This window comes from Leucoraja erinacea, chromosome 13, assembly GCF_028641065.1.
Source record: "Leucoraja erinacea ecotype New England chromosome 13, Leri_hhj_1, whole genome shotgun sequence".
NCBI lineage: Eukaryota > Metazoa > Chordata > Chondrichthyes > Rajiformes > Rajidae > Leucoraja > Leucoraja erinaceus.
The window spans coordinates 39,869,743-39,895,094 of NC_073389.1; the positions used below are offsets into that span (position 1 = coordinate 39,869,743).

Here is a 25,352-nt window from a genome sequence, read left to right on the forward strand (position 1 = left end):
AGCATTTTTTGTCTACTATAAATTTAATTAGGCAATTTATGGTGATTGATCAAATGTTTGAGCCATCTGGGAATCACTTTATTAAAATCACTTTTTGAGAAAGAAAATCTGCTAACTTAACGGCCTGTCCCACTTATACGACCTTTACAGGCGACTGCCGGCACTTGTGATAGGGCGCCAAAATTTTCAACATGTCGCCACGGGTCGCCTATATGGTCGTGAGAGGTTTCTTATGGTCGTGAGAGGTCTCCAAAGAGTCGTGGCATCTTTCTGGTCACCGCTGAATTTCAACATGTTGAAAATTTCGGCGAACCACGGGTGCCAGCAGTCGCCTGTGAAGGTCGCGTAAATGGGACCGTCCCTTTACTGTTAAACAACAAGTTGACAAGTCTAAAGAAGGGTCCTGACCCATCTGTCTACTTTCCTCCACAGATGGTGCCTGAGTTCCTCCAACAATTTTTTTGCAGTTGACAACCGCTGTTTCATTCATATTATCTATGACTCATTTCATCTCACTGCTTCCCTGTAGCTGTGTTGAGGATATCAACAATAGAACACATTTTCTAAACCTTTGCCCTGCTGGAGAGGAAGCATATCTTCTCATAGTGCAGGTCAAGACACTTTGAGCGTGCTATGCATTAATTTAACTAATTTTAAACCTTTTTATAGTGTTTTTGATAAAATTGGATTGGAGTATGGGTTTTTCAAGTAAGTCCTTCACAAATTAGTATTCTTCTTTTTTTTTTTCAGTCCTTGGCAGTATGAAGAGGCGGCGATACCTCAAGTTGTCGGTGGTGTTACTGGTGATTCTAGGCTCCACCTATTACTTAATCAATGAGAAAATTCAATTCCGTAGGTACGTTGTTTTATTGTGACCTATCAATGTTATTTATAATGTTTGGTTGTGCTACATGGAGTACTGCTGAATTTTAAATGTGTGTACGTTTGGACTGGATCTTTTCATATTTCTATGTCCTACCCCTCTATACTAAACCATTGTTGCAATGGTAAGTAATTTGATAATATTTTGCAAGAGTAATTCATACTTCGAAACATGTTTTTAAAAATAATATTCTTAATTCAATAATCGTATGCCATTGAAGTAACCAGAAATTTCTACTTGGAGAAAATTCCCGAGGCCATATATTCAGAAATGTACCATGAGATTTTTTGGACGATATGCTGCTCTCAATTCTTAATAATAATAATAATAATAATAATTATTATTATAATAACTTTTATTGTCATTACACATAAGTGCAATGAGATTTGGTATGCAGCTTCCATCCGATGTCATAACTTAAATAACTAATATAATTTAGATTTAGGTACCCCAAGAACGGTTTGTAAAAATAACATTCAAACAGTAAAAGAGTCAAAACAGACTAAAGTGCAGATGTGTCTGTGCGACGTGACCATCCGAGGGAGACAGTCCATGGGGGTGGGGGGCACTCAGCAGGGCCTGTTCAGAGCCGCTATAGCTCTGGGAATGAAGCTGTTCCTGAGTCTGGAGGAGCGGGCGTAGAAGGCCTTGTAACGTCTGCCGGATGGAAGTAGTTCGAACAGTCCATTACAAGGGTGTGAGGAGTCTTTATGGATGCTGACGGCCTTCCTGAGGCACCGTATGTGGTAGATGCCCTCCAAGGCTGGTAGCGGTGTCCCAATAATCTTCTGCGCTCTGTGGACGACGCGCTGAAGAGCTCTCCTCTCCGCCTCCGTGCAGCTAAGATACCACACAGAGATGCCATACGTTAGTATGCTCTCTGTCGTGCAGCGGTAGAAGGGTGTCAGCAGCTATTGGGGCAGACCAGTCTTTTTCAATGTTCTCAGGAACAACAGTCGTTGCTGTGCCTTCTTGACCAGCGCAGCGGTGTTGTTGGACCATGTGAGGTCCTCTGAAATGTGAATGCCCAGAAACTTAAAGCTGGACACTCTCTCCACACTGTCCCCGTAGATGGAGATTGGGGCGTATTCTCCATTATGTGACCTCCTGAAGTCGATAATCAGCTCCTTGATCTTGGAGGTGTTTAGTGACAAGTTGTTACGGAGCACCAGTCCGTCGGGTTCTGCACCTCCGCTCTGTATTTCATCACCGTTGGTGATTAGCCCGATCACAGTTGTGTCGTCTGCAAACTTGACGATGGTGTTGGTGTCGAATGCAGGAACACAGTCTTGTGTGAAGAGAGAGTAGAGCATGGGGCTCAGTACACAGCCCTGTGGTGTGCCGGTGCTCAGGGTGATAGTGGAGGACAGGTGCGGGCCCAGTCTCGCTGCCTGCGGTCGTTCCGTCAGAAAATTCAGGATCCAATCGCATATCGGTGTGCTGAGGCCTAGCTGGTGGAGTTTGGTGGTTAGCTTGGTGGGGATGACTGTATTGAAGGCAGAGCTATAGTCTATGAAGGGCATCCTCACGTAAGTGCCCTGTCTTTCCAGGTGAGTCAGGACAGTGTGAAGAGCCAGAGAGACTAGAGACTTTTGCAGTTAATGTTCAATGGTAATTCTACCTCTGTATTTCACTGTATGGATCTCAGGTGGTTGGTGTATGGATCAGTGTGCTCTCCTAATGAACTGTCGCAGTTTGTGTTGTTAGCAGTTGCAGCTTGCTTACCTATAGTAGGTGACGCATTGGATTGCACATCCTCTTCTAATGTTATTTCACTTCTTGGAGGGATGGTATCACAGAGCCCTTGTATGTTGTAATTGGACTTTCTGGTCCAGTTATGTTAATGGTAAATGTGGTTAGTCTTTCTCCATGGTGTGATTAACACATTCCTTTGAATAAATCAAGAGATTAAACCATTACCCTGATTTAAAGGACAAATATTTACTTTCCATTATCAACAAGGTGCTGTCTTGTGAGACTACTTCCTGCTTCTTGATTTTTGTTTCTGCTCCTTTTAAACATTCTCAAAATCCACCTTATGCCGTATTCTTGGGCTTTGACTATTTGTTTGGATTTCTTGCAACCGCCCTACACATTGCTGTATTTTTATGTAATGTGCTGTTTGAGTTTTAACTTTGGTGTATATCTACGTGATGAGAAAGTATATAAAAAGAAAGAACTGCAGATGTCATTGTACTTTCAAGTTCAAGTGAGTTTATTGTCATGTGTCCCTGTATAGGACAATGAAATTTTTGCTTTGCTTCAGCACACAGAACATAGTAGGCATTTACTACAAAACGGATAAGTGTGTCCATATACCATAATATAAATATATACACACATGAATAAATAAACTGATCAAGTGCAAATAACAGAAAATGGGTTATTAATAATCAGAGTTTTGTCCGAGCCAGGTTTAATAGCCTGATGGCTGTGGGGAAGTAGCTATTCCTGAACCTGGTTAATGGTTTACTTTCTCAGTGAACGTGGTATACCTCATTTTATCGGAGTTCTGTTTTGTTTGTCACATTGATGAAGCCGAATTTTAGTTAAAAATATAAGAAGATATTAAATTGGCTTCTGGGCTAGCTTACAGCTTGTATTTAGTCTCAAATTAGGCTTGCCTCAGGTTGCGGTGTGTGAGATAATAAATCCTATAACATTGTCTCCCAAGTGACAAGCAGAGAGGAGAAGCTAGAGAGATCTCTTTGAGATAAGATGCCGTAAACCAAGTGTCCTATGTTTATGAGGGACCAAGTGACAGAGAGGAAGCAGCGAAAGAGCTAGGGTGATCTCTTTGAAGATAAAATGACCTAAACCAAATGGCCAATGTTTTTAGTATATCTTGTACCATGTAAACAAAATGCCTTTGATGTGATGCATTCTGTGGAAACCTTTTCCTGTACCTCTGACCATGACTAATGTCTGTGGAATGTGCTAAGAGGACAAAAAAACCCTATTTAATGCAATGTAATTCTGTTGCTCAGAGAAGTGGACGGAGGACGGTCAAGTGTCTGTATTGGTCACTTGACTGGAGTTCTCCCTCCCTTCCATCGGCCGATAATAAGTAAAGTTTTGAACTGGTCTACCAAACAGTTTGTGTGGTGTCTGTTTATTAAGAAGTGAACCTGTTTTGATGTTAAGAAAAGTAGCTTTTTCAACGTGTGCTGAGTTACAGTGAAATGCTTTTGTTGCGTGCTATCCAGCCAGCAGAAAGACAATACATGATTACAATCGAGCTATTTACAGTGTACAGATACATGATGGTTCCCGCACATGTGGCTCTTCTATGTTCTGTAGTTCTGCTCTTGCTCCCTCTCTCCCCAGACGATACTAGGACAGTATTCCCCTGGTCTTCACCTTTCACCCCACCAGCCTCCCTATCCAACACATCGTTCGACATTTCTGTCACCAACATAATCCCAACACTAATCGCAACTTTCCATCCCCACTGCTTTCTGCCTTCTGTAACTCATTGGTCCACTTATTCCTTCCCATCCAAACCACCCTGTCCCCAGGTTCTTTCCCCTGCAACACCTGTCCTTATACCTCCTCCCTTGACTCCAGCCAAGAACCCCAACAGTCCTTCGAGGTGAGACAGAGGTTCACATGCACCTCCTCTAACTTCAGCCAGTGTTCCTGTTGTGGGCTCCTGTGCATTGGCAGGACAAAGCGTAGTTTTGGCGATTGTTTCACTGAACACCTATGTTTGGTCCACCAAGATCTACTGGATCTCTTGGTTGCTAACCTTAAAAAACCCCCCCCCCCCCCTTCCCATTCCCACACTAACCTTTCTGTACTGGGCCTCCTCCATTGCCAGACTCGAGCCACATGCAAATTGGAGGAACAGCACCTTGTATTTCGTTTGGATTGCTTACGGTGGTATGAACGTTGGGTTCTCTCATTTTGGGTAACTTCTAGAAACACTCTTTTTCCTTCTTTCCCTCCACCCCCCCCCCCCCCCCCCCCCCCCCCCCCCCCCCACCTGCTTTCTCCCCCCCCCCCCCTTCTTCCCGGTTCGTAGTGATGTATCCATCTTGGTACCACACCTGTCCCTAGACAACTTCACAACTATTAATGTTAATTAAAAAATAGAAAATTACAGCACTAGGCAGATCAGGTAGCACGAGTAGGAAGAGGAATGTTGACTATTCGAGTCCGGGATGATGAACAGGTGACGGAGGGCAGGCCAAGGGAGAACAAACCCAAGTGTAGAGGCGAGTGGGGGGATGAGCTGATGGAACCAGGTGTGGGAGGTCTACTTTCCTATTTCCCCCTTCATCCCCCTCCCCCCTCCCCCCCCCCCCCCCCCCCCCCCCTCATTTGCCCAAGATTGCAAATGCTTTCTCTTCCATTAAGCCCAAGGTTTTGACTCCAAACTTAAATGTCAAACATATAGTTTAAACTATATCTGATACCACTTATCTTCTGGCTTCCGTCTCCAAGTCCCTCCACCTGACCATATCTGCCCACCATTCCTCTCACCTCACCTATCTGGAGATGCAAGATACATCAGAAGTCAACTAGATTTTAAATAGAGGGGGGCAGAGAATGTAAGGAATGTCCTTCTGTGATAGGGTGCAGCCCAGAGTTTAATTTTAGTTTTATTATTATTATTGCCACGTGTGCCAAGGTAGAGTGGAAAGCTGTCTTGTTGCATGCTATCCAGTCAGGGAAAAGACCATAAATGTTTACAATCAAGCTGTCCACAGTGTACAGATACGGGATAAATGGAAACATGTTTAATGTAGACTAAAGAACACTAAAGCCTGATTAAAGGTAGTTTAAAGATCTCCAACGCGGTAGATTGATGATCAAGACCATCCAAGGACAAGAAGGCTCTGCAGAGAGTAGTGCGTTCGGGCCGAACGCACTATGGGAACTTCACTCACCCCCCTGCAGGAACTATACAACAGGAGGTGCAACTCCAGAGCAAACAAAATCATGAGAGACCTCTTCCACCCCTGCAACGGACTGTTCCAGCCGCTACGGTCAGGCAAACGCCTCTGTTGCCATGCAGTGAGAACGGAGAGGTTGAGAAGGAGTTTCTTCCCAGAGGCAATTCGGACTGAAAACGCCTATCTCACCAGGGACTAACTCTACAGAACGTTTTTCCTTCTATTATTTATTCTGTTAAAGAATATGTGTGTTTTTATGATTGTGTTTATAATCTGTCTGGTTGTTTTGTTGTTTGTCTTTTGCACAAAAGTCCGCGAGCATTGCCACTTTCATTTCACTGCACATCTCGTATGTGTATGTGACAAATAAACTTGACTTGACTTGACTTAATGACTACTTTGATAAACCAAAGTGTAAAAAAAAAAGTGAAACTAATTGTGAGCACTACTTTGGGGTGAGGAGAAAATAGTTACCTGAAATTGTTAAATTAAATATTATGTTCTGATGGCAGTAAAGTGACACAAGAAAAAGGAGCAGGAATAGGCTGCCTGTCCCTTTTTAGTGAATCCTGTAGTGCCATTTGATGTGTTTGTTGATGCTGATTTTCCTCGGGTATTGACCTCTTCTGTTCCACTTTCACATAGACCTTTAATTCCTCAGATTTGTCTATCCCCCTCCTTGGATGACTTGAAAGGTAGGATGCTGCTCCTGGAGCTCCATTGGTTATCATTGGAGCAAGAGTGAAGGTCAAAGATATAGCTCAGAATGGTGTTGAGTGGAGAATGAAACTATTAATAGACACAAAACGCTGGAGTAACTCAGCGGGACAGGCAGATCCCTGGAGAGAAGGAATGGAGAACTGAAGAAGGGTCAGTCTGAAGGAAGGACTCGACCCAAAACATCACCCATTCCTTCTCTCCAAAGACGTTGCCCTATACCTCTGAGTTACTCAAGCATTTGTGTCTTTCTTTGGTTTAAACCAGCATCTGCAGTTCCTTCCTACACATGAAAACTATGCATAGTTTTTCTCATTTTGCTATAGTTTAGACATCTTTGGTACTATTTGTACCAAAGACCATGGCTTTTAAGGCAAATCATGAACATAGCATCATAAAAATAAGCTGCACGGTATTTGATGGAACAATTGTCTTGTGAATACTTTAGCTGCTGAGCCATGAGATTTTATCCCTTTTAAACTCATGATCTGTGCATGCATGTGCAATTACTTCTGTAACTTGCAAAAGATAATGTAGAAACAAGGCACCGCAGATGCTGGTTTATACAAAAGGAAATTGATGTCGAAAATTGTGAAAATTATTTTAAAAAAACAGATTGTAATATGTTTAACCCAAGAGCTTGTGCACTGGGAAAGCACGATGGGAAAATAGGCCAACAAAGTGGAACTTAAGGATGTTAGAGGAGGCAATAAATAGATTTATCAGGTGTAAATTCACTATGTAACAGGAGGCAGGAGATTAAAATATGATTTTTCTTTTGGAATAGATCTAGTAAACAAAAAGCACTTTATATTTTGCCTGTTACAGTGCTATTGTCCCTGTAAAGAAGATAAATGTCTGCGAGATAATTATCTCAACTCCACTTCTTCCCACCCTGCTTCCTGCAGAGACTATCTCCATCTCCCAATTCCTCTGTCTACACCGCATCTGCGCCAAAGATAATGTGTTGCATACCACGACATCCGAGATATCCTCATTCTTTAGGGAACAGGGTTCCCCTCCCATCATAGATGAGACCCTCACTCATGTCTCCACGGTACCCTGCAGCTCCGCCTTTGCTCCCCCTCCCCCTAGTGGCAACAGAGAAGGAGTCCCCCAAGTCCTTAACTTTTACCACATCAGCTATCGCATGCAACACATAATCCTCCAACATTTTCACCACCTCCAATGGAATCCCGACATTTGTCACATCTTTCAATCTCCACCCCCCTCCGCCCTCTGCAGAGACCATTCTCTCGGCAACTCCCTGGTTAACTCATCCCTTCCCCTGCAACCGCAGGAGATGCAACACCTGTCGCTATACCTCCTTCCTCGACTGTGTCCAGGGACCCCAACAGTCCTTTCAGGTTAGGCAGAGGTTCACTTGCACCTCCTCCAACCTCAACTACTCTATCCGTTGTTCAAGATGTGGACTCTTTACATCGGCTAGACAAAACGCAGACTGAGCGATCGTTTCGCTTTTCTTTTTTTTTTGTTAAATCTACAGCAGAAAGGGTGTTGCTTTTATGGATGGTGCATGAGTGTCATGTTTCTGCATCACTCATGTTGCAAACCTTATTTCCTAGTGGTGTTTACGGTAGGAATTTCGCCTTGCTTCTGCCGTTTGCTGGAGTGAAGAAGACAGAGGATGTTGAAGCAACGTAAGTCGTCTAAGTAGCCCACATATTTTTTTTAAATGATTAAAATCATTGAATACGCATGTCTTCGGAGAAGTAATATTCTAGATTTTCAAATCGGAGCATGCAACAACATAGTAGAATGAATGCTAATTGCATGGAAGTGTGTAAAGGAAAAGGACTGATTCTTGATCGATCATTCAAGAGCAATGGACTTGCTATTGACTGAGAATTGATTCAAAAATAATACACCAAAATGCGATAATCTGACACATTGGGACTTTGGTTCCATCAGCAAAGTTTCCACATATTGAATGCAATTTCTATTCATTTCATAGAAACATAGAAAATAGGTGCCAGCAGAGGCAATTCGGCCGTTTGAGCCAGCACCACCATTCATTGTGATCATGGCTGATTCATTGTGATCATTTCCTGACGCATTTTAATTTAACAAAATTTCTCCTGAGTGAGATACTGAACTGAAGAGGATTTCCAAATAGTTCTAATTATTAATTATACTGTAGCCTGAGTAATGGCGTGATTGAAAATAAACCATCCTTTAAGCTTTACCTTAAAAAAAACAGAAGTTATAAAACCCTTTGCTTATTTCCAAATATTAGATTAAGAAAAGGATGATTTTTGAGCTAAAGATTGAGAGCTTTGTATCTAAGATGGGGAATCTCTATCTTCAGGTTTACATAAGAGGTGTAGCTTTAACAGCAACCAGAAGTCATAATTTCTTAATCAGTAATAACCTCTGGCCTATAAGGGTAAAAAGCAAAGAAATGGTTGGATTGACAAAATATATCAGAAATAAGGAACTAAGCAGAATGTAGTAGGATTGAAAACAAATAATGAAAACTAGTTTAGTTTTGAGATACAGCGTAGAAACGGGCCCTTTGGCCCACCAAATCCATGCCGACCTGTGATCTCCGCACACTAACACTATCCCACACGCACTAGGGAGAATTTACAATTATAACAAGCCAATTAACCTACAAACCTGTACGTCTTTGTAATGTGAGATGAATCAAGATCACGGGGAGAATGTACAAACTCTGTAGAGGCAATGGTTCAATGGTCCTTTATTGTCACGTGTACCATTTAAGGTACAGTCAAATTTGATTTGCCATACAGTCATACTAGAAAAAAGCACCAAGATGCACAATTACATAAAAGTTAACATAAACATCCACTAAAGCGGCTCCCTCACATTCCTCACTGTGATGGAAGGCAATAAAGTCTTATCTTATTTGCTTCTTATTCTCCCACGGACGGGGCAGTTGAACCATCTGCAGTTGGGGCAATCGAAGCTCCCACAGCCGGCGATCGAAACTCCCGCCTCGGGGTGATCGAAGCTCCCGAGATCGGGGAGATCGAAGCTCCTGCGGTTGGAGCTCCCGAAGTCTGTCCCTAACCAAGGGACCACAAGCTCCACAGTTAAGTCCGCAGGCTCCCGCCATTGGAGCTCCAAGAGTCAAGAGTCAAGAGTCAATTTAATTGTCATTTGGACCCCTGGAGGTCCAAACGAAATGCCGTTTCTGCAGCCATACATTACACACAAATAGACCCCAGACACAACATAATTACATTTTACATAAACATCCATCACATAGCTGTGATGGAAGGCCAAAAAAACTTATCTCTCCACTGCACTCTCCCCCCCCCCGATGTCAGAGTCAAAGTCAAAGCCCCCGGCTGGCGATGGCGATTGTCCCGCGGCCATTAAAGCCACGCCGGGTGGTGCGAGGTCGCACACCGGGTCTTGGTGTTGGAGCCCCCGGTGTGCGCTCGCAAAGTCCCGCGGCCATTCCAGCCGCGCGGGGCAGTGGTGTCAGGCCCCGCTCCAGGAGCTCTTCAACCCCGCAACTCGGGCGGGAGAATTCGCCGTTGCAGGAGCCCCGAAAAGCGGTCTCCCTCCAGGGATCCGCGGGCTCCCGGTGCCGCCGTCCGCAGACCCGCAGTAGCAGCCTTCGCATCAGCAGCAGCAGCAGCATCGGCAGCGGCAGCAGCAGCAGCAGCAGCAGCAGCGGCAGCAGCAGCAGCAGCGCTCCTCCACCGCTCCACCCGCTCCGGTCTCGGCCAGCTCCGCGACGGCAACGGTGAGTCGGCACCAGAGTCCCCGGCTTCTTCCCGTTGGAGGCCGCTCCTCGTTGCGGCCTCAACGACAACTGAGACCCGACGAGAAAAGGTCGGGTCTCCAGTGCAGGGAGAGATTCAAAAGTTTCCCACCCCACCCCCATCCCCCCACACACACACCCCAACATAAAATAACAAAAACTACATAAAAACACAGACAAAAAATAATAAAACACGGACAGGCTGCAGAGGCCGCTGCTGGCCAGAGCCGCGCCCCCCTCCCAAGGTCGATCCCTGACAAAGGGACCGCCAGCTCCACAATGTTGAGTCCGCAGGCTCCAGCGGTTGGAGCTCCCAAAGTCGATCGCCAGCAAGAGGCCACCAGCTCCTCGATGTTAGGCCGCAGCGCGGACGGAGATATGATACGGAAAAAAATCGTATCTCCGTCGAGCATTTTTAAAAGTTTCCCCCAACCCCACCCCCCACATAATACAAAGCTAAAGATATACGAAAACATACATTTAACAACATACTAAAAACAACAAAGAAAGAAAAGGACAAGACAGACTGTTGGCGAAGCTGCCATTGTATGGCGCCACCTGGTGGACAAGCACCCGTAGTCAGGATCGAACTCTGGTCCCTGGTGCTGCGAGGTAGCAACTCTACTGCTGCATCACCGTGCCGTCCCTTGGGATACACTTTTTATTTTAAAGCCATGTTTTGTATATCATTTACCAATGGGACCTGGCCTGCTTAAACCTGTGGTTTCAGAAGAGAGAATCTGCAAAAAATATGATTTGTACGGCATTTTGAAGCGCCTTCTTTCGGGAGCTGCCACTTGATGCGATCTGTGCAAGGAAGTGAAGACTATCTGTTACCATTGGCCAAGGTTAACTATGGACTGGATAATGAATGGGGTATCGCGTTGTACTTGCTATACCTAGCAGCAGGAATTGATACTTAGCAACCAAACATTGGAAACCCTGTTGTGTGGGACATTGATATTGGATTCTTCCCTTACCCCATAAACATAGCAGCAATCTAGAGCTTTCCTGGTGTACATTGTGCTTTGAAGAAATTGTCATATAGTTGTAGCTTGCTAACATCCATGAAAAGTACCAAAAATCTGTACTTGAGTTTTTGGTTTTGGAGACCCAGCGTGCCTCCCCGATGCACTAGTTCGATTCTACGCACTGGAGACAATTTACAGAAGTCAATTAACCTAAATACCTGCACATGTACGGAATGCAGGAGGGAACCGGGGCACTCAGAGAAAACCCTTGAGGTGAGAGGGAGAAAGTACAATCTCTGTGCAGGCAGCACCTGAATCAAACCCAGGCCTCTGGTGCAAAGGCAGCAATTCTACCGCTGTGCCAGTGTCACCCCTGTATTTCTGTCGCTTGGCTTTTATGATTAGTTCTCTAAACATAGGTACTAGGCCTATCTATTATTCACTTTCTTTTCTCATTCACACTCATACACAGCTGGAACTACAACTCCAATCTTGTTTCCATATAATTTCCTTTAATTTTCTTCACTTTCTATCTTTTCCAAACTTGGCTTGTTCTTTAAATGTCATTCTTTGTTTCTACTAACTGGATTTTTTTATTTCCCTTGCCCATCTGCTTTCATTCAACTAGAGATTATGCTGACCTTAATTTTATGATACTAAATCTTCATCTTATGAAAATGAGCTTTTGCTGTTTCTTCTTTTAAAAACCTGTTTTGTAATTGAAATCCTTATACACACCAAGCTATTCATTAAAATATATTTTCAATATTGCTTCGCAGTGAAATTACACTTGGAAACGAAAATCTTGATTTTTATCTTTGCCATTGTGAAGGTTCTCGGCATTGTGTATAGGAATTGCCATAAACTTTGTCCAATTTAATATCAATAGCAGAATTTAATATCATCTTTTGTAAATATCTGCATATCCTTTCATAGCAACAGAATTTTAATTCCGGGTGACGGTGCATGAATGGCAAGATATTTTCAAGCCATGAGTTGTGTGAATTGGAAGGGAATGTGTAGATAATGGCGGTCCTGTTTACTCTTAATCTGTGTTTTCTATTCTTGAGGCTACATTTCATATAATAGGAAATGTTTGATCCTTTGCATTCATGCTTATTTGTGTACCAAGAAATTACAGTCAGTGTGGTCTTCCAGCAGTTACTGCTAACCCATAAGGGGGAAAAAAGTGCCTTGATTTAACGTGTTGTTGAACGTGAGGGGAATGTCATTCCCATCAACAGTCCTTTCCTTGAAAGGCATCACGTGGAATGGGGGAGGGGGAGGAGGAAGGAGAGGGTGGAGTAGAAGCATTACATAAAGTATCTGAAGTTTTTGACATGGGGCAAACTCAATCTCATTTTCTAAGCTAAATGAATGCTTCTGACGTTTAAACTATTATAGACAAAAATGCTGGAGAAACTCAGCGGGTGAGGCAGTAATAGATCAAAGGAATAAGTGAAGTTTCGGGTCGCGACCCTTCTTCAGAAGAACTCATCCTCTGAGTTTCTCCAGCATTTTTGTCTACCTTTGATTTTTCCAGCATCTGCAGTTCTTTCTTAATCATTTAAACGATTATAGATTTATTTTAGTTTTAAAATGTACGTTTTTTTTAATAAACCAAAGTTTAGTTACATCTAGTCTGCACTACTCTCCTTCATTGAAACAATGTGCCTGGAAGGTCATGTTTGACTAATCTTCTTGAATTTTTTGAAGAGGTTACTCGGGAAATTGATCAGGGTAAAGCAGTGGATGTTGTATATATGGACTTCAGTAAGGCCTTTGACAAGGTTCCTCATGGAAGGTTGGTTAAGAAGGTTCAATAGTTGGGTATTAATGGTGGAGTAGCAAGATGGATTCAACAGTGGCTGAATGGGAGATGCCAGAGAGTAATGATGGATGGTTGTTTGTCAGGTTGGAGGCCAGTGACTAGTGGGGTGCCACAGGGATCTGTGTTGGGTCCACTGTTGTTTGTCATGTACATCAATGATCTGGATGATGGTGTGGTAAATTGGATTAGTAAGTATGCAGATGATACTAAGATAGGAGGGGTTGTGGATAATGAAGTAGATTTTCAAAGTCTACAGAGAGATTTATGCCAGTTGGAAGAGTGGACTGAAAGATGGCAGATGGAGTTTAATGCTGATAAGTGTGAGGTGCTACATCTTGGCAGGACAAATCAAAATAGGACATACATGGTAAATGGTAGGGAATTGAAGAATGCAGGTGAACAGAGGGATCTGGGAATAACTGTGCGCAGTTCCCTGAAAGTGGAATCTCATGTAGATAGGGTGGTAAAGAAAGCTTTTGGTGTGCTGGCCTTTATAAATCAGAGCATTGAGTATAGAAGTTGGGATGTAATGTTAAAATTGTACAAGGCATTGGTGAGGCCAATTCTGGAGTATGAGGTACAATTTTGGTCGCCTAATTATAGGAAGGATGTCAACAAAATAGAGAGAGTACAGAGGAGATTTACTAGAATGTTGCCTGGGTTTCAGCAACTAAGTTACAGAGAAAGGTTGATCAAGTTAGGGCTTTATTCTTTGGAGCGTAGAAGGTTAAGGGGGGACTTGATAGAGGTCTTTAAAATGATGAGAGGGATAGACAGAGTTGACGTGGATAGGCTTTTCCACTGAGAGGAGGGAAGATGCAAACAAGGGGACATGACTTGAGAATTAAGGGACAGAAGTTTAGGGGTAACATGAGGGGGAACTTCTTTACTCAGAGAGTGGTGGCTGTGCAGTGAGCTTCCAGTGAAGGTGGTGGAGGCAGGTTCGTTTTTATCAATTAAAAATAAATTGGATAGTTATATGGATGGGAAAGGAATGGAGGGTTATGGTCTGAGCGCAGGTATATGGGACTAGGGGAGAATATGTGTTCGGCACGGACTAGAAGGGTCGAGATGGCCTGTTTCTGTGCTGTAATTGTTATATGGTTATATATATATAAATTAAAAATAGGTGCAGGACTAGGCCATTCGGCCCTATGGGCCAGCACTGCCATTTAATATGATCATGGCTGATCATCCAAAATCAGTACCCCGTTCCTGCTTTTTCCTCATATCCCTTGATTCCGTTAGCCCTAAGAGCTGATCTGCTGATCTAAGAAATTGCTGATCTGCGTGATTCCTCGCTGGACTCTATATATTTGTGTTAAATACAAAAGCAATCGGCTGCAACTGATAATTACGAATACATTTTGGCAGTTATGTGGGTAAATAAGAACTGCTGAGGCATTGGGATTGGAATATAATCACTTATAATTTTCCAGGAGATTAGTAGATTTGCATGTGTTTTTACATTTTGCTTTCTAAGTGAAGTATGATTTTCTTATTGCCCAGAAAGCTGCTGTTCTTCTATCGTTGCATTGTTTGTGTTTTATTTTGTTCTTGCTGAGCCTAAATGATGGTATAAATGGAAAACTAGCAAGGTTTAGTTGTTTGATTTTATTTTTTTTTTTGTTTCAGTAAATCTGAAAGCAAGAACCCATTTTTGTGTTCTTCAGACATCGGACACAAAAGTTGGCCAGCAAATGCGTTGGCCAAGCCAGAAACCCTGCCGTTTGGGACATTGAGCACAGGTAATATTGAGAGACATAGATCACTGTTATAGTTCTGTCATTTGTTTTGAGAGGGAAAAACAAGATTGGTACAGGCCACAGATTGTCAACTTTGACAATTATACAATTATTTATTGTCATTTGAACCTCAAATGAAGTTCAAACGAAATTTTGTTTCTGCAGTCATACAACAAGAAAAGAACCAAGACACACAATCAACACAATTTACACACACATCTGTTACAGTGAATCTCCTCCTCACTTTGATGGAAGACAAAGTCTTGTCTCTCCCCTGTGTTCCATTCACCTCCCGATGTTAAAGCCCCCGGCAGGCGATGGCAAGTCCCGCGGCCGTTAAAGCCGCACCGGGCGATGTAAGGCCCCGCTCCGGGTCATCTTCAACTCGGGCAGGAGAAGTCGCTGTTGCGGGAGCTCCAAAAAGCGGTCTCCCACCAGGGACCCGCGAGCTCCCGATGTCACTGTCCACCGGACCTGCGGCTGGAGCCTCCGAGCTCCGTAGTCTGGTCACAGCCGCGCGTCACCACAGCTCTCCACGCTCCGAAGCCGGCCAGCCCCACGATAGTAAGTCCGCAGGCTCCGTGACTTGAGCCCCCAGGTCGTTCCAGTTGGAGGCTGCTCCACGGTGCTAGGCCTCAACGACAACGGAGACCCCACAGGGAAAAGGTCAGGTCACCCATACAGGGAAGAGATTAAAAGTCCCCCCCCCCCCCGCCCTCCACATATACACAGCTAAAAACAATATAAAAACCAAAACAAACTACATTCAATGGGACAAAAAATAAAAGACAGACGGACTGCAGTGGCCGCTGCGATGTCGGTCGCGCCGCCCACACAATTAGAAAAGCTATAAATATTTGAAAATTGGAGACACAAGGAACTGCAGATGCTAAAATATTGCATAGAAAATGCATAACATTGCACAGGTGGAACAAAACATAGCCCAACATAATTGTGGTATATTGTTACAAAGATAACATGATGTTTAGAACAAAAAAAAAATGAAATCATAGAACACTAAAACCGTGTATAGGTTGGAGCTAAACTTTATCATTGGTGCTCAAGTTAACATTGTTGTGGCTGTGGAGAAATATAGCACTAATGTTCATCAGATTACTTTGGTTTACTAAATAGATATACTTCTATCTCCTTTTTATACTCAGCTGCATTTAATTTAATTGTTGCTGGCCTTGCTTGAGGATGCCTTGGGTGACCTAAGGCAGCACACTGAAGGCTGAATGCTTCTTCCAATTTTTTGACGTCATTTTTCCTTTATTTGTTTTCTAGAAAGATATTTCAAAACAATTCTTGAAAATTTGGAGACCTGTGATCTTCCACATCAGTTGAAGAAGTGGGTGAACTTGCACTGTGTAACTTTTATTTTGATGACATTGTTTCCAATTTAACTTCAGATTATATATAGATAAAAATTGTAATCATATCAAATAATAATGTGGTTCAATGGTGCTTTTATTGTCAAATGTGTGAAGTGCAAATGCACTGTGAAATTATTTTCTTACATACAGCCCCAGTAGAATTTTGCCGTACCCAAGCACATCCCGGATTAGCAAATAATACAGAAATAGTCTACTCGTCCTGTATGCAAGAGGTGCCTTGTTTTGGCACCAATTTCGGAGTCCAGTCCACGCTCTAGGTACTATGAGTGATGCCAATTCCGGCCAAGCCCCAGACTGCTGCAGGCCTCCAACTGTCTCCGTCCTTGGACATTTGGATCGACCATTGAACCCACAAGCCTCTCCTCCCCCATCCACCTTTGTTCCCTGGATGCGCCTCCCGCAACTGAACTCGAGGGCGCAGTAGACCGGACCTTGGTTCCCTCTGCTCTCCCAATTGGCCTTGCTCCTCACCAGTCTCTCATCTTCGGGGTATGAGCACGGGTCAGTTCAGCAGATTCCCCCTTCCAGGCTGCAGTGTGCTGGATTCTCCGAGCAGGGGCTGGCTCAACAGTAGGCCGTGGTCTGCCGGGTCTTGTGTTTGGCCACGGGGGACCAGCAGTCAACAGAATGTTGCCATTCTGATGTGGAAAAGGATAGAGGTCCCTTCATGGGAGTTAGGGGTGTGTAGTTGGGGGAATGGAAGAATAGGAAGAGGTGGTGGCAGAGTAGGAATGAGCAAGCACTAGAACATTAAAAAGTAAAAGCCATGGTCATTCTGCTCCCTGTACTTGTTTTACTGTTATTGTTCAATAAACTGATTGCTGATCTTTTAGCTTGATACCAATTTGTTCATGAATGCCCTCGGTAACTGAGCCTCCACCGCCCTTTTGGACAGAAATGTTTTAATATTTCATATGCTGTGTGGGAAAAAATTCTATTCATCTTAATCACGAATGGCTAATGTTTTATTTTATTTACCATGTCCCTTGGTTTTAAATATCCCAACCAGATGTATTATGAACTCTGCATCTACCATGGAATTTTTTTATGGAATTCAATGAAATCTCCTCTCTTCTGAATTTTGCAGAGTGCACTCATAATCCCCCTCCCTCCCCATGTAACCTACCACCACTGGAATCAACCTGAAAGAAAGTGCTGGAGTAACTCTGCGGGTCAGGCAGCATTCCTGGAGAACATGGATAGGTGATGTTTCAGACCTGGTCCTTATTCAGACTGCTGAGTTAATCATTCTGTGTTTTTCTTTTTTGTACAGCTGAGTTACTCCAGCACTTTGTCTTTTTTGTAAGCCTGCAACTGCAGTTCCTTGTTTCTACACCAGAAATGTAGTTTTTAATGCCGCTTTCCTTTCTTTAATAGCTTATCTTGTCTGCGTTGTATTGTCATTGGCAATGGGGCAGTACTTCGAAATAGGAACTTGGGGAAAAAAATCAACTCCTACGATATTGTCATCAGGTACTTTTGTTTGGTTAAACATTGCCATATGTAACAAGTTGCTTAGTTTAATTGACGCCACTGGATTTTGTTCTCAAGCTTAATAATCAGATTTCTCATTTAAAAGTACAGCTAATTTCAGATTTCTCATTTAAAAGTACACTATGCTAGATGTTATTGTTTTCTAATAGTATAAATACAATTCCCAATGCTCCAAAAATAACTTATTCTTTTCAAGGTGCATATCCCAATTTTACTAATTGCACATATTCCTGTTATCCTGGGAACATTGCTGACTTTCAACATTTTAATTGTTATCTTTTTTGTACAAAATACATTGCTTTTTTAGTTTAAGAGGTTCTAGTTAATTTTGGGTTCCTGTAAATCATAATGCTGAGATCAACAATCTTTGGAAGGGTCTACAATTGTACAAACTGCAATTGTGTTATGCGTTGATAATGCTTTTTGAGTTTTCTGCATGAGTGCCTCTTGCTGTACCATGCAAAATTTAATGGAACAGCATCTTAAAAGGCATTTGTAAGGTGATAGCACCTTGTTTTTATGTCCAAGAATGGCTTGGTGCTCTCAGTGAGATGAAGAATTAAGAGGAGACCGAAGGCATGGATAAAGAAAGGGGACTCTGGGAAGTTTAATAACCAGGAGCAGGAAATTAAACAAATTGATTTTGTTTTGGGCAGTTCTAGTGGAAGAAATTAATGAACTGTTAAGCCCCTGTTCCACTTTCACAACCTAATTGGCGACCTCTGCGTAACTTCGTAACTCTTCCTCATGCTCGTGAGTGGTCTCCGCGTACTCGTGGCCTCAAGTAGGTTGCGGCGTTTTGTCCAGCCTGAAAAAAAATGTCCACGAGCTTAAAAAAGATGTTGGCATGGAAAGAATTGATACTTTTTACTCGTAGGTAGGTCGTAGTAGGTCGTGATGGCAGTCGTGGGTCGGTAATTGGCCCGAGAAAAAAAATGCAAACATGACATTTTATCATGTGATTTTTTTTTTCCACTCGTAGCTAGTCGTAGTTGGTCTTGGGTGTGCAGGACTGAGGTCGCGAGGGTCGTAGGAGGGCGCAGACATAGTCGTAGGAGGTTGTAGACATAGTCGTAGGAGCTCTTTTATTTTAGCGAGTCAACACGACCGTGACATTTTTTTCAACTCATCTAGGGTCTTCTAAACTCGTGGATTAGGTCGTCCAAGTGGGACAGGCCCTTTAGGAGGTGATTCAGACTCTGAAAAGCATGATAATTCTGAATTATTTGCTGTTTCTCAGAGGAGGTTTAGTTTTTTGTCACGTGTACCGAGGTACAATGAAAAGGTTTTGTTGTGTGCTATCGGAATTAATCATTAGTGATGGAGACACATTTGGATTATAGTATATTGCAAGAATTGAAATGAAGGTGAGTATTGTCCTTAAGTAGAGATAGCAATTTTGGTATATAAACACATGTGAGGGTTGTGGACAATATCAAGGTTGTAGCCACACTGGTTTGAGAAGTTTGTATAATTGAGCAAAGGACATGATGCAACCATTCTACATGATGCATAATAATTCTGTATATGAGAAATGAACATATGAACATGAACTCATGAACATATCTGAAAACGCAGTAGCTATGTTAAATTATATCGTCATGTTTGATGTGCTTAGAAGCCATTGGATGTACAACCATGGTGATGTTTTGCATCATACAATTTGTGATGCTGCATATACAATGTACACTCTGGATACTGGAGCCTAATTCAGAGAGAAAAGTACCATTCGCTTGCAAGAATTAATATTTATTGAGTAAAATCATTGTCAGATAAGTCTTGAAGATTAAGGGGAACAATGTAGCCATTCTTAACCTAAGGATTGTGTATAATGCAGATGTAATTCATTTTTAATTGAGGGCGCTGAATAGAGGTTGCTGGAATGAGCTAATTATGAACGTTGTTTTGTAACTTATCTGTGAGGTGGTTTGCAGTAGTCATTAGTAATTGACATGTAGCCAATCAAAATGGTAACCTGAAAACTAATAGACAAGATGTACAGCATGATATGTTTACTTGTAGGAAATGAGATCTGAACTAAGTTTTGGAATATAAGGTGCACTTTGAAGATATGCTCCGCTTATTGGTCATGCTGACTTTTTAAAATTAAATGCTGTGCATCAGCCATATTATTAAATCTCATTGAAGAAATCTTCAGTTTATTTGCTGGTCATTAGAATGTGCAAGGGGACTTCAGGATGGGAGAGATGATTTTGAACCATTGCTACTGTTATTAATTTGCCTCATTGCTCCTTTTCTGATTCATTTAAGATTAAACAATGGCCCTGTGATTGGATACGAAAATGATGTTGGGAATAAAACAACATTTCGATTGTGTTACCCAGAATCTGTTTTTATCGATCGTAGCTCGCGTGATGACAACACTACAATGGTTTTTGTTCCTTTTAAGACTGTGGATTTGCGATGGTTAAAAGAAGTGCTCTTAAAGAAGAGAGTGGTGAGTTTGCTAAAATTGTCCATTTAAAAGAATAATATTTCATCTCTGATCCAACTGGTTTCCATCATTGGGCTCCCTTACTTATTTGCATGAACATGGCCATGGGTCGTAAATACTGTGACACACAAAAATCAGATTTTTAATGCGTTAATATGATGCCCTTTTTTAACTTCTAGCCTCGTTGCCACGTGAACTGTTTTTTTTTCCTTCTTGTAACCCCCCCACCCAGAGATCTTGATCCCTGTGGTGATGTTGTGAATGGTCCTTAATTACTTTCCCCATTCCTTTTAAGTTCTGCTAAAATCGTCCTGCCACCTCATTCCAACATTCGAATCGGAAGAATCGCAGACAACATTTTAGAAGAGTCTAGATAAGCGCTTAAATCATCCAGGCTGGAAGATGGGATTACTGTGAATGGATATCTACTGTTTGATGTGGACATTGTGGGCTGAATGGCCTGTTTTCATGCTCTTCAATACAAACTTCCACCTCTACAACCTCTTCTCCATCGGACCCTTAAATATTCTGTTGATTTGAAGAGCTGTGATCATTTCTCATGGGATTAACCTATTTCTACCTATCCCGATGGTGCAGTGACCCTAATTATAGCACCTTCATGTTGTTTTCTATTTGTTGCACAGTGTTAACAACATTTTCTCCATCTCTCTATATTAATTCAATCTTCCAGCCGTCAACAGAGTTGGCTGCACCATCCTTCAGCAATGCTTTCCAGCTCAATAACATTGCTTTCCCATTCTGTACTCCTTGACTCCCTTGTAGTTTACATGTCTGTCAGACTGTGCTTTGGATGTATACAGTGACTCCAACTCCACAGTTTTCTGGGGTAAAGAACTCCAAAGATTGTGACTCTCAAACTATAAATTCCTTCTCACCTCCATCTGAAATTGGTAGCACTTTACTTTGAAACCATGCTGCTTTATCTTAGATACTGCAGAGGAATAACATCCTTTTCTGCATCCATCTTGTCAGTCCCCTTCAGAATCTGCAGCAGAAAAGTGCAGGTCATGCAGCATATGTGGATGCTGAGGGGTCCCAACCCAAACATCACCTGTCCATTCCCTCCACAGATGCTACCTGACCCACTGAGTTCCTCCAGCACTTTCCATTAAAGCGCCTAATGACTTGCTGTAACTGCATGCTAACTTTATATTTTGAGTCCCGTAGATGCCTTTAGCATCATAATTTGTAGTCTTGTGTTCTCTGCCTTCAACAATGAATATCCTCAAATGTTTTCCATTGTTTAGTATCTGCCAACTTCTTGCTCACTATGCTAACCCATCTTTCCATCGTTACCAGACTTGCCTATGATAAACTCTTTCCATTCACTCAACTCATTAATATAGATGGGGTCAAGGCAAGAGCGAGCGTTCACCTCGCGGCGCTGTTTCCACCACTCCTTCCACCACCACGCACAAGAAACGACAAGACAGACGCCATTGTGCAGATGCCGAGAAGTGTGTTCAGCTCTGGCTGAACAACTTCTAATCTTGTGTGTGGACTCGATAAGAAGAAGATTAATATAGATGATAAATATTGGAGGGTCTAGCATTCATCTCTGGTAGCCCATCCATTACTGATTGTCATTCTCAATCTTGTAAACATTCACAAGTCCAACCTCCGCAGTTTTGGGGACAGAGCCTTCTCCAGGGCAGCTCCCAGGCTCTGGAACTCCCTCCCCCAACCGATCCGCAATTCCGTGTCCCTCACCATCTTCCAGTCCCGCCTCAAGACCCATCTCTTCACCTCTGCCTATCCTTAGCCCCACGTCCCCCTCCCTTTTCATATGTGCATTAATTGCCTCGTATTGTGGCGGCCCCCAAGGGTCGTGCCATCATACCGTCGAACCCCTCGGCACGGGAGTGGTTCAGTCTGGAGGCGGCCCTTAGCCAGAGGATTTAAAGGCAGGGGTTTGGGTGCCATCTTTCTCTTGTTTGGTCTTCCCTACAACCGGGAGGAACATAATAGAAGGTGCCTCTCAAAACACTGGACTTCGTGCTTCCTTTTGAGACCCACGCACTACAATATTGTGTTTTGTATTGAATTCTGTCTTTACTTTGTGTACTAGTCATGTCTCTACTATTTATTTCATTCCCCTTACATGTTTTTCCTCTATCTGCTAAATTTTTGTAAGGTGTCCTTGAGACTCTAGAAAGGCGCCCATAAATAAAATTTATTATTATTATTCTGATAACCAAATTATGCCTACTATTTACTGTTCATTACCCATTCTCCCATTCACCCTATGCATTTAGTTTAGAGATACAGTGCGGAAACGGGCCCTTCGGCCCACCGAGTCCGCACCGACCAATGATCCTGACATATCAACACTGTCCTACACACTCTAGGGACAAGCCAATTAACCTACAAACATCTACGTCTTTGGAGTGTGGGAGGAAACCAAAGATCTCGGAGAAAACTCACGCAGTCACGGAGAGAACGTACAAACTCTGTACAGACAGCCCCCTCAACATCTGGCTAGGTTCCTGCATGCCTCTGCCTTAATATAATTCAAAACTCTTCTGGCAAATTGAATCCCAGTCCTTTGATCATTCTTTGAAGGTCTGAAGAAGGGTCCCGACCCAAAAAGCCACCTGTCCATTTTCTCTAGAGATGCTGCCTGACCCGCTGAGTTACCCCAGCATTTTCTAATAATTGACGGACTACTCACTGGGATTAGATACCAATCCACTATTTTGTTGCTACTGAAATACTCAACAAATCATATTAAAAATGTGGACTGTACGCAGCACTGAGTAACTTAACATCTATCTTTTTTTTGTATTTGCTTGTTGAAAATGTGGTTTGTTTAGTTTAGAGGTATAGCCCTTCAGCCCATTGAGTCTGCGCCAACCAATGATCACCCGTGCACTAGTTCTATTCTACACACTGGGTTCAATTAACCTACCAACATGTACGTCTTTGGAATGTGGGAGGAAACTGGAACACCTGGAGGAAACCCACACGATCACGGGGAGAATGTACAAACAGCGTACAAACAGCGCCCGTAGTCTGGCACTATAAGGCAGCAACTCTACCGCTGTGCCACCTGTTAGATAGAGAATAACTGAATCTGACCCTTGCATAGATGTTGCAGAATTCACTGATAACAAAAAAGTTGACCTTGTCACTGATTAAGGTGAATGAATTGAATGCTGTAATGTAAATTTAACATGAGTATACTTTGTGATTTTGATTACAGTCCTTGCGAGGCTTCTGGAAGAAACCACCATTGGAACTTATTTACAAGAAAGCTCAAGTTAGGGTTCTAAACCCTTCTGTTGTTCAGAAAGCAGCTTTTGAGTTGCTGCATCTTCCGAAAGTTGTTGCATGGCCAAAGGTAGATATGCTCTGTTTTCCTTCCAACTCCTCTTTGTTCTGCATGAAATTCTAGAGTGAGAGTGAGATTGGAATGTCTGTAGCAAATTATTAAAGTTGGACATTCTGAGCACTGTCGAATGTTGGAAACTAAAATGACTTCAAAAGGTAATTATTTCTGCGTAAAGTAGAATTTTTTTTTTGATTTAATGATTGAATACAAAGGTGGGTGAATATAATATTAATTATACCATTACAGCTATTTCTCTGGCACAGCCTCTGGTAACAGGAATGCCAAATAAAATGGCTTCCCTTCCTCAAAAGAATATCCACTCTCCCAATGTTAAATCTTTTTTGTTTGTGCATGAACCTCAACTTTGAGCATGTTGCTTACTTAATGAAACTTGTAAGAACCCCAAAAGTAAAACATAATTTGTTTGTTGGTAAGCTCTGTCAATTTTAAAGTTGGCTCTGTAGGGAGCAACTTTGTTGTTCAGCCCATGATAATCCATAGCAGAATTGGATCAAAAATCCATTTCACTCCTTTGTTGACATTTGAAGTGCCTAGAAATTCATTCCCAGGTGGCAGTGTTAAATGTATTGTGTGGCTGTGCTTTCTGCTCTGCTTCTGAAGTTTGGTTTCATCTTGCTCGAGCTAATATTTTATCCGGCAAACGTCATTCTATGGTAAGGCTCATGTTTTCTATTAATTCTACTATAATACATTAGATTTATTGTTTCTGGCAGCCTCCTCAATATCCAACAACTGGGATCATTGCATTATCGATGGCACTTACCATGTGTGATGAAGTTCATGTAGCTGGCTTCAAGTATGATGCTAAGAATCGTAATGGCACTTTACATTATTACGGCAATGAAACCATGGCAACCATGGAAAAAGTAGGTCCCTGAATAGAACAAGTTTTGTTGTAGCTTTTGGAAACTGCTAATAATAAGATTGATGCACAGGATATTTTAGTAGTGGAAACAATGGGGGAATAGAATATTTTCTACCTTTTGCAACTGCTACAGAGATCTCGGAGGTTAGCAAATGTGATATACAGTAAATTATTTGCATTGGAACTAAGACATGGCTGTAGTCTGGGATTGCTGTGTCCATGTAAGCACTCTTTATAAAATTACATAAAGTAGTTATACAGAAAAGTCTAGCTTGTAAATTACATAAATATGCAGAACAATCTTGCAATATTTGCTTTTTATTTTCCTTGACAAAATTTATATATTTAAAGAAATCTCATAAAACATGGAATAGTAACAACACAGGAACACCATGTGTTAATCTAAACGTTTCCCAACTGTCTGCGCAAGGTCCATATCCCTCAATTTCCCTCCTTCAATGTCATATCTTTCAGAATCAAACAATTTCTCTGTTTACATTGAAATGCCATGAAGAGTGGGTCACAAGCGGCTGAGGCTTTTTCTACCACTAACTACTAAACACATCAATGCGATGGAGATCAATTAATTTGTTTTTGTTCAGACAGAGATAGGGAGATACAGCATGGAAACAGGGCCTTCGGTCCACCTAGTCCACATGCACTTGCATTTTTTTAAGCTAATGCTGGGGTGAAATGGAAAAATGAATTGGAAATACAAGTCCACTTGCGTTTCATTATGTACAAAGGGCATATTACATAAAAGATGGGGGCTGATAGCAATCCTTTTATACATTTTTTTAAGATGAGATGCTCTACCAAAATGAAAGCCTTCTACCTGGAAAAAAAAAGCAAAGTTGAGCATGGGTAATTTTGAGTCCAATCAAGCAGTTGTACCATTTTTAGTTTATGTATTATAGATGAAAATGTTATGAAATATCATACAATCAAATATGTTGGACTATCATG

The 25,352-nt window shown here is 42.2% G+C and overlaps 1 protein-coding gene across 9 annotated transcripts in view; it reads left to right on the forward strand.

The window, feature by feature from the left end:
• LOC129702909 (type 2 lactosamine alpha-2,3-sialyltransferase-like) overlaps positions 1-25,352 on the forward strand; it is a 70,862-nt gene that overhangs the window by 40,196 nt on the left and 5,314 nt on the right. For 6 of the 9 annotated variants that reach the window (XR_008724472.1, XR_008724473.1, XM_055644996.1 and 3 more), the window contains 8 exons: positions 751-856; positions 8,085-8,159; positions 14,693-14,805; positions 16,090-16,153; positions 17,577-17,672; positions 19,965-20,151; positions 23,372-23,509; positions 24,235-24,387. Coding sequence is in view for 7 of the 9 variants with exons in the window: in XM_055644996.1 (XP_055500971.1) it covers positions 762-856; positions 8,085-8,159; positions 14,693-14,805; positions 16,090-16,153; positions 17,577-17,672; positions 19,965-20,151; positions 23,372-23,509; positions 24,235-24,387 (921 nt within the window). In the remaining 2 variants the exon portion in view is untranslated. The remainder of the gene's footprint in view (positions 1-750; positions 857-8,084; positions 8,160-14,692; positions 14,806-16,089; positions 16,154-17,576; positions 17,673-19,964; positions 20,152-23,371; positions 23,510-24,234; positions 24,388-25,352) is intronic. The other 3 variants (XM_055645000.1, XM_055645002.1, XM_055645001.1) reach the window with 1 other exon arrangement.